This window comes from Aspergillus thermomutatus (assembly GCF_002237265.1).
Source record: "Aspergillus thermomutatus strain HMR AF 39 chromosome Unknown NODE_184, whole genome shotgun sequence".
Taxonomy (NCBI): domain Eukaryota; kingdom Fungi; phylum Ascomycota; class Eurotiomycetes; order Eurotiales; family Aspergillaceae; genus Aspergillus; species Aspergillus thermomutatus.
The window spans coordinates 21,636-36,557 of NW_020798233.1; the positions used below are offsets into that span (position 1 = coordinate 21,636).

At 51.8% G+C, this 14,922-nt stretch overlaps 4 protein-coding genes across 4 annotated transcripts; 3 read left to right on the plus strand and 1 right to left on the minus strand.

Moving 5' to 3' along the window:
* Positions 1-59: 59 nt before the first annotated feature.
* CDV56_103208 (Zn(II)2Cys6 transcription factor) lies at positions 60-2,147 on the plus strand (the record flags this gene model as incomplete). The annotated part of the gene is made up of 1 exon (XM_026756827.1): positions 60-2,147. The coding sequence occupies one exon, from the start codon at positions 60-62 to the stop codon at positions 2,145-2,147; it is 2,088 nt and encodes a 695-aa protein (XP_026612196.1).
* A 215-nt stretch (positions 2,148-2,362) lies between these two features.
* Positions 2,363-4,254, minus strand: CDV56_103452 (fungal specific transcription factor domain-containing protein; the record flags this gene model as incomplete). Its single annotated transcript, XM_026757071.1, has 3 exons — positions 2,363-3,478; positions 3,546-4,104; positions 4,181-4,254. The coding sequence occupies 3 exons, from the start codon at positions 4,252-4,254 to the stop codon at positions 2,363-2,365; spliced, it is 1,749 nt and encodes a 582-aa protein (XP_026612197.1).
* Positions 4,255-5,061: 807 nt separating this feature from the next.
* On the plus strand, positions 5,062-6,753 carry CDV56_103737 (2-dehydropantoate 2-reductase; the record flags this gene model as incomplete). The annotated part of the gene is made up of 3 exons (XM_026757356.1): positions 5,062-5,138; positions 5,547-6,194; positions 6,261-6,753. 3 exons carry the CDS (start codon positions 5,062-5,064, stop codon positions 6,751-6,753), a joined length of 1,218 nt encoding a protein of 405 aa, XP_026612198.1.
* Positions 6,754-7,034: 281 nt separating this feature from the next.
* Positions 7,035-13,404, plus strand: CDV56_103939 (uncharacterized protein; the record flags this gene model as incomplete). Its single annotated transcript, XM_026757558.1, has 8 exons — positions 7,035-7,955; positions 8,061-8,420; positions 8,550-8,654; positions 8,748-9,434; positions 10,537-11,663; positions 11,751-12,829; positions 13,126-13,239; positions 13,301-13,404. The coding sequence occupies 8 exons, from the start codon at positions 7,035-7,037 to the stop codon at positions 13,402-13,404; spliced, it is 4,497 nt and encodes a 1,498-aa protein (XP_026612199.1).
* Positions 13,405-14,922: the final 1,518 nt, after the last annotated feature.

Here is a 14,922-nt window from a genome sequence, read left to right on the forward strand (position 1 = left end):
TCTCCACTCCGCCTTGTGCCTTTTCACTCTTCGCCCTCCATTCCTTCTCAGACACTGCCATGTCAACAAATGCTAACACCAACACCGCTTCCCATACAGCCAAGCCCGAAAAATCACGACTCCGTGCAGCCAAGGCATGCAGACGATGCAGCCAGCGCAAAATCAAGTGCGATGCGGTACAGAATGGACTACCATGCAGTCGATGTCGGATGGACAATACAGATGATTGCACGCTGACTCTGTCACGAAGAGGCACCTATGATAGAAACGTAGCGCGTGACCTGCGATTGAAACGACAACTGCAATCGTCATCTGCCGGAGTCCCTGATCCATCATGTCCAAGTGCACAGGGTAATGCGGCAGCTAGAAGAAAATATTCTGAAGGCAGCCGATCCACAGTCGAAGCTCCTCTGGAAACGACGCCTTCCCCCTTGGAATCTGGGAGCTCCCGGCAATCAATAGCTGGCTCGTCGACTGGTTCCATTGGGCGCTCAAAGTCGGCTATGTTTGAGGAATTTTTGAGGTGGAGAGACAGAAAGATTAAAGGAAGACTGGGGCTGATTCTTCTTGGAGAACCGTCCCCATTGACGTTTGCCCTGGAAGAGCTCCCGCAGGGCTCTGGCCCTCAGCTTCATGATGCAAGTGGCCAGATATGCAATAGCTCCAATCTGGAGGTCATTCAAAAGGATGTTCACCCACAACATCTGGATGAAGCCGATATCACGTATCTGAAGGCCAAGGGGGCGTTTACCCCCCCATCGGAAAAGACACTGGATGATTTGGTTGCAGTTTACCTGTCACGTTTCCATCCTCTCTACTCCATAGTGAACAAGGTTGAGCTTGAAAAGGTCCATAAGGAGCACAAGCTCCCATGGATTCTTCTTCATGCTGTTTGCTTCATCGGAGCAACTTTTTGTGAACCATACATACTGCATTCCGCTGGGTTTCTGTCTCGAAGCGATGCCCGCCGCCACTTCTATCAGAAAGCAAAGCTGCTATTTGATGCTAGTTATGAGGCCAACAAGATTATTTTGCTTCAGGTGGCTATTATGCTGAGCTTTCGGGGCCCTCAAATGCAGAGTTATTGGAATCCATGCTCCTGGGTCGGCTTTGGGGTGACATTTGCTGTCTCGCTAGGTCTCCATCGTTCTACAGCCTCATCAAATGCACCCGGCGGTGATACAGGTCTACTGAGGAGACTCTGGTGGACATTGGTAGTGCGAGATACCTACTGTGCCGTCTTACTCGGGCGCCCTTTTCGTATCGATCTTCCCCATTCTGACGCGGAGATGCTGACGCCGGATGATTTTATCTACGAGAGCCACGATGAAGCCTTCTACCAAATTCAGATGGCACGTCTGTCTCCAATCCTGCGGGACATTACCCATTGCCGCTCTGGAGACCGGAAGCTCTACCCACAGGTCGTCCACGCACAAATCGAGGCGTGGCGAGCTGACCTGGAGGTCTCGCTCCAACAGTGGCCAGGTGGATCTCCTTCCTTGACGTGGTCAACTGCGCTGGAGGTAATTTACAATTATTATCTCTTGCTTCTATATATCGACAAACCTGATGTATCTCGGCAGCAAATGTTCTATCGGCAACCGGGCTCCGAGCGTCCCTCCCAGGAACTGGTTGAATCAACAGCCAGAGCCATTGCATCCAAGGCGATCACCCTTATGACCAAGGCCCGCTTGTCTTACCTCCCTCATGAGGTATTTCCGGGATTCTTCGTCGCTGGTATCATCCATTACCGGCAAACGCAGCAGAATGACCCAGTGGTGGCTCAGATGGCACGCGCAAGTTTGGACAATTGCCGTGTTGTCCTCAACGAAGTCAAGGAATTCTGGGAACCTGGTGAATGGGCAATCGAGATCTTTGATTTCCTCAACATGAGACAACAGGACAACTCACTGAGAAATGCTAGCCCGTCACCTTGTCAAGGGCAAGCAAACACCACTACACTTCACACCGATATTCCCGCAGACTTCCTCCCACAGGAGGACAGTGGCTTGTTGAACAATTATATTTTCGGTTCCAACTGGGAAACAGTTATGCAAGGAGGGCTTGCACATTCCGCAGACGACTCCTTACTGATGCCATGCTTTCTACCATCAGTTGTCGATGAATGGTCCTACCTTCAGCCTTAAGGTAAATATGGCAAAGATATGAATTTAGATAACTTCTAATGTATACTTATCCTTATATCTTTTCCGTTGGCTTCAGCACTAAGCGATTGTTATGGATCATTATGGCTCTATTCATTATACATTCGGCCCACCACAATCAACGTCGGTTGAAATATACGTTTCTAGTCAACGTATAGCTCCCTAAGTCAATCTCTACATATATCCTCACATGGACATCAGATGTTTCCTCGCACTCCAGTGAGTTCACTTGTAGCGAATGCATCTTGTTCCTTCTTTGTAAGCAGGTTCCGAATGGCTGACGGCATGGAGACATAACTGGAACCCTGCTTTCCACCGTGGAGAGTTCCCTCAAAGAAACGCCGTACAGTCACCGCAGAGGAGTAAACGTCGCCAAGCGTCCCCAGTACTTGCATACCTTGATAGAATCGTTCAAAAGTTTCGATTCCCATGCAGCCGGTGTTGGCCTTGAAGTCAAGCACCAGCCTTGCTAGGACCGGAACGAGCAGTGCAACCGTGGTGGTTGGGAGATATTGGACAAGCCCAAGTTGATTCAGATCCTGCAAGATCGATGACATCTCGCATATAACCTGGCCATACTGCGCTCTCGGTAAGCTCAAGCCTTGAAATCGCGGACTCCCGGCCTCTCGATGAAGGGTTCCTATTGTTGCGAGAAATATTACCCGAATCCACGCACGTTGTACATGGAGGAGCTTCGTGGCATGACCCAAATCTTCCGATCGTAGCGGCTCATATTGAAGTTCTACAGGAAGCTCTTTGCACCAGGCTTCTAAACCCTGGAACGCTTCCTTCCATCGATCTTTGCACGAGTCTCGCGAAGTTTGACGCCACTTCTTCTCCTGATAATCGCGGAAAAATAATATGTCAGAAATGAGCGTTGACAGTTTTGCTTTCTCAATGAAGCCCACCGCTAAATGTCGCTGAAGATGTACATTTTGGAGAAAGTCGCAATCGCCAAGCGCCATAATGATCTTCGGTAAATGGCAACCGATATTGAATTCTTCCAGGCTGATTAGAGGAAGCCTATTCTTATCATTTCCGTAACACAATGGTCGTCGCAGATTCAGAGCAAGCAACGTATCGCGAGTATACAGGCACCACCAGAGGCGTTTCCATACCTTCTGGAGTTGGGGGTTCATGGGCGACGTCGAAGGGTCGCAGTCGAGGCCAATTGAAGCTCCAAGCGACCAGCAAACATTGAGCCAGTATTGCGAGTCCTTGGGATTGTCCGGGGTTTCGTGCCAATAGGTCATGAGCAGAAGGGCCTGAATAAGTACTACTCGGTCTTTCTCAATGTCAAAGTCGTAGAAAGTCTACACTCGCATATTAGAACACCTGCTGACCGTGTCTGCTTCCAGGGTAGTCATGCGCTCAACATACTCGGGCCCTCAGATAGAACTGTTCGCGTGCTTCCTTTCTGGTCTCATATCCAGCGTTGTGGAGGTGCTTTAGCTGAACAAACGCTGTTGCTGAAAACATAACGGCGTGAAAAAGGAGCAAGCTCACGGTCTGAACCCCGTCATTGGATATGACCGGAAGAAGGAAAGATTCCAAATCCAAAACGGGAAGAAATGGATAGACGCTCTCGACAAAGGCTTTGAGGAGTTCATGCCGGAGAATCGTGTCTGGCACACGAAAAACTCCCTTGAATTCCAGATATTCCATATCTTCTTCCTGGATATCTTCCGACATGCTCCGAATAAATCGTGGCAATACCGGCACAAAACTAAGAGATGGATGCCCCAACCCAAGAAAGTCGTGAAGCTCTGTAACGAGGTTATCGAGGGGTCTTGTAAGGTGCACTTGAGAGTTCTCGGCCATGCCCCTTAGGTATTCACTTTCACTCTTAACTTGGATTTCCACTGCATCTGTTAGGCCATAATGCCCTCCCAACATCACAGGGCTGACACTCTTACTGGTGACGCTCTCAGGGGAACAACTATAGGTTCACAGTTAGCTCTATCCAATCTTAACCACATACCTGCAGATTCAAGCATACCCAATAGGCACTTTACCACGCGCACAGCATTGTCTTCTCATCAAACGACATCTCGTACATGGGAACCCACCGAAAGACGCATCGCACCATAGATTGTTTGCCTCACAGGAGGCGCATATAGTATAACATGAGGTTGTCATCTTTTTTGTTTTTTTTATATATATTTATATATATTTTATGGCAAGAAGAGCAACCTCGTAAACAGAGTATAAGAACAAATGTAAACAACTATGTGTCAGAAATGATGAAGCAATAAACTCAGTAGAAATAATTACCCCCTGATGTTCCGTGGAGTAAGGCTGCTACGCATACCTGGAGTGGACCAGGAAGTAAACGTAAGCAGCCGCGGGTATATTCATGATCTCATCACCTATTTGCACAGAGGCAATAGCAGGAATTCACAAAAAGAGAGAGAGAAAAAAAAAAGGGCATCACATTTTGGCATGAAGATAGTCTTGATATAGAACCTAATTTCATTTTTTCGAACAATTAATCTCAGTTCAGACAACAGAAATCAATCATATTTTCCTGAAAGCCAAGACTGTTGTTACTCTCCTCATCCTAGGAGCTCCGCCACACCTGGCCGAAGAGTGCGGTGAGACAAGCACACCCTTTTGGGCGCCCCGAACCACAGATCACGGGAGAACCACAAAACCAGTCTCAAGTCCCCGACCAAAGTGCATGTGTGTGTCTTTGCTGACAAGGCCTGGCACCTTCCATGCCCGAAATAATGATGTTCCGTTCCAGCTGTCGAGAAAGGGCTCCTCTCTAGCGCCACCCCTGATTTTGGTCTTATCGTTGCTTCTTCTCGACGTTCATGCTGTTATGCAATACGTGTAATTAACAACCGATTTAAACATCGCTCATAATTTATAATTTACGGAGATCTTGATCGCCATGTCGCATAATGATTTCACAGAAGTGGATGATGCCGACGCCTTTCACAACAGCTGGTGGCGGGCTATGTCCAGATGGTAAGTGTGCACATTATGTTTCCAGCTCTGAGTATAATTTTTATATTCTTAGCTACAGACAACCGACTATTGATCGACCCGAGTCTGCTCCAAAGACTTTCGCCTTGTCTTTTGTTCACGTCGGAATTTCACTACCCCGACCAGTCAAGTCTTAATGCCCACTTTTCTCATTCATCAACCTCCTTGCCCGCGCTGATCAGTGACGATCCGGACAGCCATCCTGCATCTAAGAGTATTGTGTCTACGCATGGACTGATGTCTGAAATTGACATTTCAGTGTGGCTCAACACCCCGGAACCTCAGCCAATTAGTGCGCCTCTGCAGGCCCTAGGAAGTCCAACTGCAATGGATTGATTATTCGGGGACTGAGTCCCATCCTGCAATTTCTTCAGTTTTAAATAACCCCAGCCATGCTCCCCAGCTTCCCACGAGTGGTGGTCGCGGGCTTCCGCGCCGCAAGAGTCAGTACATTCTGCAATGCTCTGGAAATCAGTCTACTCTCCCAATCTTCGTCCCCAATACGCGAGCCGCGAACCCCATGGAGAGATGGCGCGAGTCTCCTCCTGAGGATGAGCCAGCCTCGATCTCTGCTATTTTGGAGGCGCTGAACTGCGCGCCCGGCAAACAGTTTAATCCGGTATATTCCGACAGCGTCAACACTGAGGATGCAGACTGCAACCTTCGTCAGTATCGCGCACCACCATCCACAACTAATGGTGAATCAAGCGCGTCCTCGAGAGCATTACTGGATTCCAATCGCTCCCGCTCGTCCTCTCGGGAGTTCAAGGTCCGGAAGGGCCGCACGGCTAGCGGTCGAGCTAGAAAGGCTACACGCCGAGGGCGGACTCAGCATACAGACCATCGGAAATTCTGCTGCACTTTCTGCTGTGACAAGTTCAAGACAAAGTATGACTGGGCTCAGCATGAGAAATCGCTCCATCTAAATCTTGAGGAATGGCAGTGCGCGCCCCACGGAACAAGTTGTCTCTTCGGTACTGACAGGAAGGAATCACTGCGCCTTTTGCAATGCGCTGGACCCGTCACCGTAACACCTGAGTGAGCATAACTCCGATAGCTGTCAAACCAAAAATGGCCGACGTGCATTCCGACGAAAGAAACGAGAAGTGGTCAGATTGTACCCTATGATGGATACGAGCTTGAACTGTACCGGAAAGGAAACTGGTATTCAGTGGCGAGTGAACCAGAAGGCTTCGAAGAGGTCAACGCCGAGATTCAACAACTCATTGTCAGCGTAAAGGCCACGCAGACTGTCGCCGCACTGAGACCACTGAAACACCGTCTCAGTAGAGACTCCACCATTCTCTTCCTGCAGAACGGCTGTGGAATGCTCGACGATCTCAATGATAACCTATTCCCCAATCCAGAGACACGGCCGAGCTATATCACAGGCGTTGTCTCGCACGGCGTTACCCTGACTCGCCCATTCTGCGTTACGCATACGGGCTTCGCTGCGATGTCTCTTGGCCTAGTACCCCATGCGCACCCAAGACCGGACACATCCCATGCAAGTTGCAACCCTCTCGCGAGAATACCTCCTGAACATCCTCCCCACCTCGCCGCGCCTCAATGCAACCGCCTAGTCCCTAGTCCGTGAACGGCCGCACTGCGTCCGATTTTCTCCGCCCCTGATTGGTTGGTGGGGTTCTCTGCCGCTACTAGCTTAGTCTGTGCCTGGATCACTTCGTATAGATCAACCGCGAAGACATAATTGCTTCTTTTCCTCCTCTGTCGCCGCGTCGCCGCGTCGCGGTCGGTGTCGCGGTCTCCTGTCATCATGGTCTTGTAATAACCCATCTTCTTCTTCTTCTTCTTATTCCCTAGATTGCCTGTATTCCTTTCATTAATTCTGACCCTGAACCTAATCGAGGGGATAATATGGACCTCTTTATCTATAATCCGACCTACGAGGTCTGGATTTGCACAGCGCGTCAGTGCCAGTATGCTGTCTCACCACAGACCCTGCTTACACACCTCCGTGTCCATCACCGCTCACACGCGACCGTGGCCACCGTGGCCCTGCGTGAGGCAGCCTTGACAGAGATGCTGAAGCGGCCGTGGATTGATCCCACTAAGAGATCCTGTGTGATCCCGTCCCCGGCCGACCCACCAATCCCAGGGCTACCGGTCTACCAGGGCCATGGCTGCCCCCATTGCTCCTACGTTGCTCGCACCACTGAGACTATTCAGAAGCATCACCGTGAGACCCATAGAGACCTGGAGCCTCCCTGCGGCCGTGGGCGGAAGCCACAGTGGCAGGCAAAGGCCAGCTGGCGCCTCGCCAATCGCGTTGTCTCCTGCCAGCGCTTGTTCCCTAACAAGCACGGGAGTCAGTTCTTCGAGGTCACCTGTGCCGCCACGCCACCCAGCAAGCAGGCACTGCGAGCCACCGTCTCCATGACCTCCGCGGAGCGGATCCGCGCCTGCGTGGACCAGGCACTGCGGGAGGGCCAGGCCGCGGCAGAGATCGAGGATGGCCAGGTACCCGCAATAGATCCCCACCCTACGGCTGTGTCCCCCTGGCTCGAGCTGACCCGCTGGCCGGAGTACCTGCGGGGACAGGACCAGGCTGCAGTGGCATTGCTGGGATGCCTGCCTGATCCTGCCATGGAGCTTGTTCTCCTGCAGTTCAGCGCCAGTATCAAACGGTTGATTGACCAAGCCTACCAGGTGATCAAGGACGGCCGTCTGAATGAGTTCAACCAGATCCAGATCAACACCTTCTTTCGCAAGCCCAGTGTGTGGAACCGGCCTATCCAGATCCATCTGCGGCCGGCTACCTACCATCGATACTGCCAGGTATGGCAGCGACTGGTTTGCTTCACCTACCGCAGCACCCGGCCGGATCAAGCCATCCGGTTGCGTCACCAGCTTAACACCGCCCAGCTAGCTGCCCTGGATTAGATGGAGGAGCATGCGCAGCAGCTGCTAGACCTGCAGGGCCAGGACCAGCCAGTACTGCAAGGAAAGGTGCAAAAACAGCTGGACCAGGCCTGTCTAGCCCTCTCGATTGCCCTGCTGGATCATCCTCTGCAGGGAGACCTTTTCGACAGCACCCTGGTCGGCTTCCTGGCGGTCCTGGGGGTGGACCCCGCGCGCCAGACCTTCCGGGACCCGTATAGCTACACCAGCTACCTGTCCGGCCTGGTCAAGATGGCCCAGATGCTGGTGGCCCTGCAGGCCGTCCGCCTGGCCGAGACTGGCCAGGTTACCCACCCCGCGGACGCCCTAGACGAGATGCGCGAGCGCTTCTTGCTATACAGGGTGCGCGCCCCCTTTGGCTGAATCACCCGGCTACGCACATACAGGAAGAAAATCCAGAATAGTACTACTAGCATGGGCTATATCTACTGGAGTGATGATGAGCAGACCCTGAGCTATAAGGACCTCCAGATGAGCATGCAGGGATTCCGCCAGTTTATTGCCAGCCAGGTTCAGCTGGCCCAGGCAGAGCTCACACAGCTGTTCCTGCTGCATGAGGAGGAGGTTCAGGAGGAGGTGGTCCCGCAACTGGCACTGCATGAACTGCAGGATGACCCCACTAATAATCAGCAGGGGTGGAACTTCCTGCGGGACCCCTGAACCCGTAAGGCCCTGCCCACCCAGGGGGAACGCTGGCTGCTGGACCGGGTCCTGGGGGCAGATTGGCTGCGGGAGGAGTTCATGGAGATCCACCAGATTGGGCAGCGGGATGAGGTCCTATGGCAGGAGGGGCCGGTGGACCAGTACCTGCAGCAGGTAGACAGGTTCCTGCAGCGGCTGCTGCTGCTGGTGCATGTCACTGGGGGCCAGCCTGGGCGGGCCACCGAGCTGCTGACCCTGACCCATAGCAATACCAAGCATGGCCGCCACCGGTCTAATTTTATCGAGCACGGCCTGGTTAGCACGGTGACTACCTACCATAAGGGATATTCGATCAGTAACTCCACCAAGATCATCCACCGCTACCTACCCAAGGCAGTCAGCGAGCTGGTGGTCTACTACCTCTGGCTAATCCTGCCTTTCTGCCAGTCCCTGCAGCGGCTAGCCCGGGGCCAGCGCGGGACTGCGTCCCCCTACCTCTGGCCCGCGGGGGAGGGGACCTGGGGAAGTGACCGGCTGCGGAAGATCCTTCAGCAGGAGGCTAAGACCCATCTACAGACCCTGTCCTACCGGCATGCAGCGATCGCGATCTCGCGGGTGCACCTGAAGTGTGGCGGCTTTAAGCAGGACTATAGTGGCACAGATAACGCGGCCTTTAATGAGCAGGCTAGCCATGGGTCCTGGATTGCGGGCATGGTATACACGCGGGGGCTGCAGGAGGCACCGGGCCATGTAGAGGCACGGCGCTGCTAGTACCAGGCCATTAGCCGGGAGTGGCATGGGTTTCTGGGGTTCAAGACCTATCTAGGGCCTCGCAAGCGAGCGTGGCAGGGGGATCTTAATACTGGCCTGGCTAAACGGCCGTGTATCACTATAGATATGGACCAAGACTAGACTAGAGGCTTAATATTCTATCCCATAAGGGGGTGGAGCCTTAAGGCCTATCCCATAGGGGTTAGGATGTGTAGTACATATGAAATAGGGTGTTAACTCCATTAGGTATAGGAGCTGGCTTGGTGATGTATAAATGAATTCCTAATTTCCCATTCTTAGGGTACCCGCGTATCGCCAGATCAAGGTATTTTCATTTAAAAATTTCCTGGATTCATGTTGATGATCCAAATTACAATATAACTTATTTTAAATATGTAATTCTATATTTGGAGGGTGTAGTAGTATATCTTATGTCTCATAAGATTTTGTTATAGTTAAAGCTGAGCTGCCTATTCTTCTAAAAAGTACTTTCTTCTGACAGTGAGATTCAGGGGCTGATTATAAGCTACTTTAAAAGTATCTAATTATTAATACCTTTACTGATTGGAAGACATCTTATCCATATTTATTCTTAAGATTTAATTAAGATAGAGAAAGAATTATTCCTTAAATTAACACAGCCCCCTATCATCATATGCCGAACCTGCCGCCACAGAGTATGGCCTAGTGAGATTAAGAGCCACTTGAAAGGGAAGAGCCATTATTTATCCTATGCCACTGTAAAGCAAATCCACCAAGCCATTTAGAGATGGGGGGGGGGATTGCGCATGATCCATCTGCTGTTTAATGGCTAATGGTCATCACTCAGTCAGTTCCTGAGCTTGATGAATATCCAGATGGGTTATTATGCCAGCATGAACCCTGCCCATGTCAGTATATCACCCGTTCAGTGAACACCATCAAGCAATATTAGCGGGAGAAGCATGGATGGACAGTAAGATTGGGAGCTGGTCAACTGAATCACTATGAGCGAGAACAAGCTTGGATAGCCATTTAATAAGGATATAAAGCTGTTACATGCCAGCGGTTCTTCCCATTGCGAACAGGGTCCCATTACATTCAGGTCCGATCTCCCACGACTGTGCCGCGAGAGCCATATACTCCAGCCCCCGCCAACCAGACTCAAGCAGGGGTGGATGAGGTCATGTCGGCGTGGGAGCAGGCGCAGGCTAAGGCCGATGAAGTGATTCAGGCCGGTGAGATCACCGATGCGAACCCATGGCTGCGAATGACGGGATGGGCCGACTATCTGCAGGGGATCCAGGCCAATGACCTACTTGCCTGCGTGGCAGCCCCAGAGGAAGATACTATGGATGCTACTGAGCAGGGGGTGCAGGTGATCTGGGATACCATGGAGCAAGTGGCCCGGAAGAGCCAGCAGACGGTCCAGCATTGCGGCCAGGCCATCTGGGTGGAGGCTGTCCGGTCCGAAAAGGGGCAGACCCCATACCGGCCATTATTAGCATACATGGACGAAGCCGCGATCCAGAAGCATGTCCATCCATGGCAGCAGATTTTGGCATTCATTGCCCGCACCCAGGCCCCACATGACTGGACCAGCCCGAAATATGGGATGACCGGCCAGCAGCGCAAGAAATGGCAGCAGTTATGGCAGCTGGCTGGCCAGGGCCCCCGGAGCAGCCCCGATCCCATGGATCCCAGGACGGACGCCCCGCAGCGGGAGGCATGGGCCATGACGGACATTAAAAAGGCATGCTTGGAGTTTTGTATTGAGCTATTGAACCAGTGCTATCGCAGCCACGAATACAAGAGTGCATTAGTATGCGCCATGGCCGTGTTGGGGCAGGGGGAAACTGGCTGGCGGGACCCCGAGAGTTACCCCCCCATATTATCCCGGGTCATCAAAATTGCGCGGTTTATGGTGGTCCAGAAGGCATTGTGGATGGATCCTGACCTATGGCAGATCATCCAGACATGGGAGAAGAAGGACCAGAGTGCGGAATGGGTGTTAGCCAGTGCAGATGACACATTAGGGGACATTGATGAGGGTTATGACAGTGAGGATGCCATGGCACCCCGATCATCACCCCCCACATCATCCATCCACAGTGACGACCCATTACCCACTGTGGACATGCACCGGCAGGGCTATCGGCCATTCCAGGAGCAGGTGACGTGGATGATGCACTAGTTTATGATCCGCGGGACCCATAGCCCCATGGAAACATTGCTGGACTGGCGCACGTATGGGTTAAAGGTGCATTATAACAGCACCAGCCCCGGGCATGTGATGTGGATGGGTGATGACCAGTTATTATACCAGCAGATCGCGTTCACCATAGGTGATTTTCGTGGATTCATCCATGGGTTGGTCACGGCGGCCCAGGAGATATTAGGCCAGTTATGCATGCAGGATTACGACCAGATGCCCCCAATCCCATGGACTGCATTATACGACGACCCCAGCCAGAGCCAGCCCGGGTGGAATTTTTTGCAGGACGCACGGACGCAGTGGCCGGTGGATGGGTCCCGCTGGATGATTAACCAGGTCCGGGCCGAGCCGGCCATGCAGCAGCAGTTCATGCGGGGCAGCCAATTCCACCCCCCAGCCATCCAGCAGTATTGGCAGCGCGTGGCCCAATTCAAGGAGAAGTTAGCAATCATGGTCCATGTCACCGCAGGGCAGCCCGCACGGGCACCAGAATTATTAAGCATTCAGCATACAAACACCGCAAATAGCATGCGGCGGAATATATATATGGAAGATGGCATGGTCACATTTGCGACGGCATATCACAAGGGGTTCCATGCCACCAATGATGTGAAAATTATCCATCGATATGTGCCACGGGAGGTTGGCGAGTTGGTGATATGGTATATTTGGTTGGTGATGCCGTTTATTAACCAGTTAAGTGCATGGCAGGCATCGCAGACGCAGACCACGCAGACCACACCGACCAGCGAGGCGACTGAGGCGAACCCAATGGGCCAGACAGCCCGAACAGCCCAGACAGTCCCAATTACCCACCACAGTGCATGGTTATGGGGTCCCAACCCCGGCACCGGCCGTGAATGGTCATCCGAACGGTTCCGCGAGGCGTTAAAGCGGGAGACGCGCACCCAATTGGGGACCGCCATCCACATTGCTGCGTACCGTGACATTACCATTGCCATCAGCCGCCGATTTTTGCGGCCATCCACCGCGTTCCCCCATAATATTCAAGAGGCCAACCCAGCCCCAGCGGCCATGGATGCCGATGCTGAGGAGGGCATGGATATGGAGCAGTGGATAGGCCATATTACTGATTTACAAGCCGCCCATTCATCGCATGTGGCCGGCATGGTATATGCCCGGGGTAACCGGGTTACCCATTGCCCACACTCTTACCTGTGCGGCCTGCTATATCTATCCATGTATCCATAGTTCCATATTCCTTAACATTCCTTATCCTGCCGACTTCGTCATCCCTTCGATCAACCTATGCTACATGTCTAATGCGACTTCTTTCCCCGCGTACCTACCTGTTCTGGCGGCCATGGGAGTATGTCCGTTATAGGACCTGTGAGACCTGCCGGTGTTAGCAACGCCTAACAGCTCCTACAACTCCTGCCAGTCCAGTGTCCATGTCTGCTACTCCCTGGCCCACCTGAGATCCTCCCCGTGCTCCTGCCGCTGGAGACTACACCTCTACCGAACACCATACAGCGTCAAAGTCCACTGCGCCCTCTGCTGGCAGAGACTCAACCGGCGCTCCCATAACCGGAAGTCAGTGGATGGATATCTCGCGCAATAGCCGGGGCAAGGGTCCCTCTGCTAATGGGATCAGCTGGCGCGCATGGTCGTGACCCGCTTCTCGCAGGACCAGTTAAGGACCTGCTGCTTCTGCAGTACCACCCTCCTATCTACAGAGGAGGAAGGCTGGTGTTGTAGCCAGGGGCGTAAGCATCTGCCGCCTCTGCTCAACGGCGGTTATCTTCCTATATTTATTCAAGTACCTCTTCAAAGGGCCCTGACCGCACCAGATTCAGCATTCACAACAAAAGACATCATTGATGAGTATAAGGACTATGTGAGCGCGCGCTATCTGTCTGCCTCTGAGCGGTCTAACAGATCTTCGATTTTGAAACAGTGCATAAGAACCCGAGTGTTCGCTGCCTCCCGGTCCATAGAGTACAAGAGATCTCTATCCTGTACTCCGAATTTATTTCAATCTACTGCAAAGCGTACATTAACCATTCCATGCTGAGGACTAGCACATACGACCACAGGGTGTGGAAAACAGGGCTTCCCGTCCGCTCAGCCGTACTTAAGCCAGTATTATCAACGCGGTCAGAAGTTATATGCGCCCTGGAAGGCCTGCTGCTTTACGGGTGAGAGACGCTAAACCACAGGGTGAGTGCGGGTGAGTGAAGGTGAGCTGAGCGACGCTATCCAACAGCATGGGTGAGCGTGGGTGATCAGTGGGTGAGAGAACGATTCTGTGGTGACTGGACTACCTGTAGCTCATTATTAGTACCTCCATCGCCAGCTTAAATATGAGGGCTTCTTCTCTGCTCAACCATTGTTTCCTTTCCTACCTACAAACGGTGTTTTTGTCATTTATTTTGTTTCCCTCACATCCTTGTACTGTTGTACAACATGTCACGTGACGCGTCTTCAAATGACCTTGATCTGAGGAGAAAAGTGGAGGAGCTCCGCAAATTTGCAGAGTTACGAGGATTCACAAGAGAGTACCAGGAAAAACAAAAAAATAAACCAAACGAAATCAGTCATAAGAGAAGGGCTCCGGCTACCGATAACAGATATGGCCGTTCTGTAGAGTTTTGGAAATTGTACGAATAAATGCTCCTTCATTACCAAACCTTTGTGCCTAGTTGCTGACGACATATACTATAGATGGATGCTTTCTCAAAATGAACCCGGTGATTGATATTTCTCAAAGGACGAACCTGATCCTCCTGTTCAAATCTTGAAGCTGTTTTCGGAGGCGTTTATCACTTTACGCAAAGGAGACTTGCCCACTCAGTATACTGTCTGTCTTAACCTCTCTTGTTTTATTGCTGAGTGGCAGAAAAAGACCTGCAGAAAGCTGCCAGATACAGTAAAGGATGATCTCTACAACGTGAGTTAGCATAGGCGGTTATGCTACGCCTATAGTGCTAATGCATCCATAGAATATCCGTAATGAACTTACTCCGAAGTATGGGCTTGCTACCAAACATCGAGAGAAGTTTCCTGTGACTAGAAAGGATCTCGATCTACTTCTTCGACATTTATTTGAAGATGATGACCATGACTACGTACATGAGCGTGCCAGATTTCAAGATGCATTCTCACTCTCTTTGTTCTCCGGTTCTGGTGCGAGAGCGGGTATGATTGTTGAGTCGAGTTCTTACAGAGGTACCAACGAGTGTCTCTACTATAAAGTTTGTCCCATTGCTCTACTTA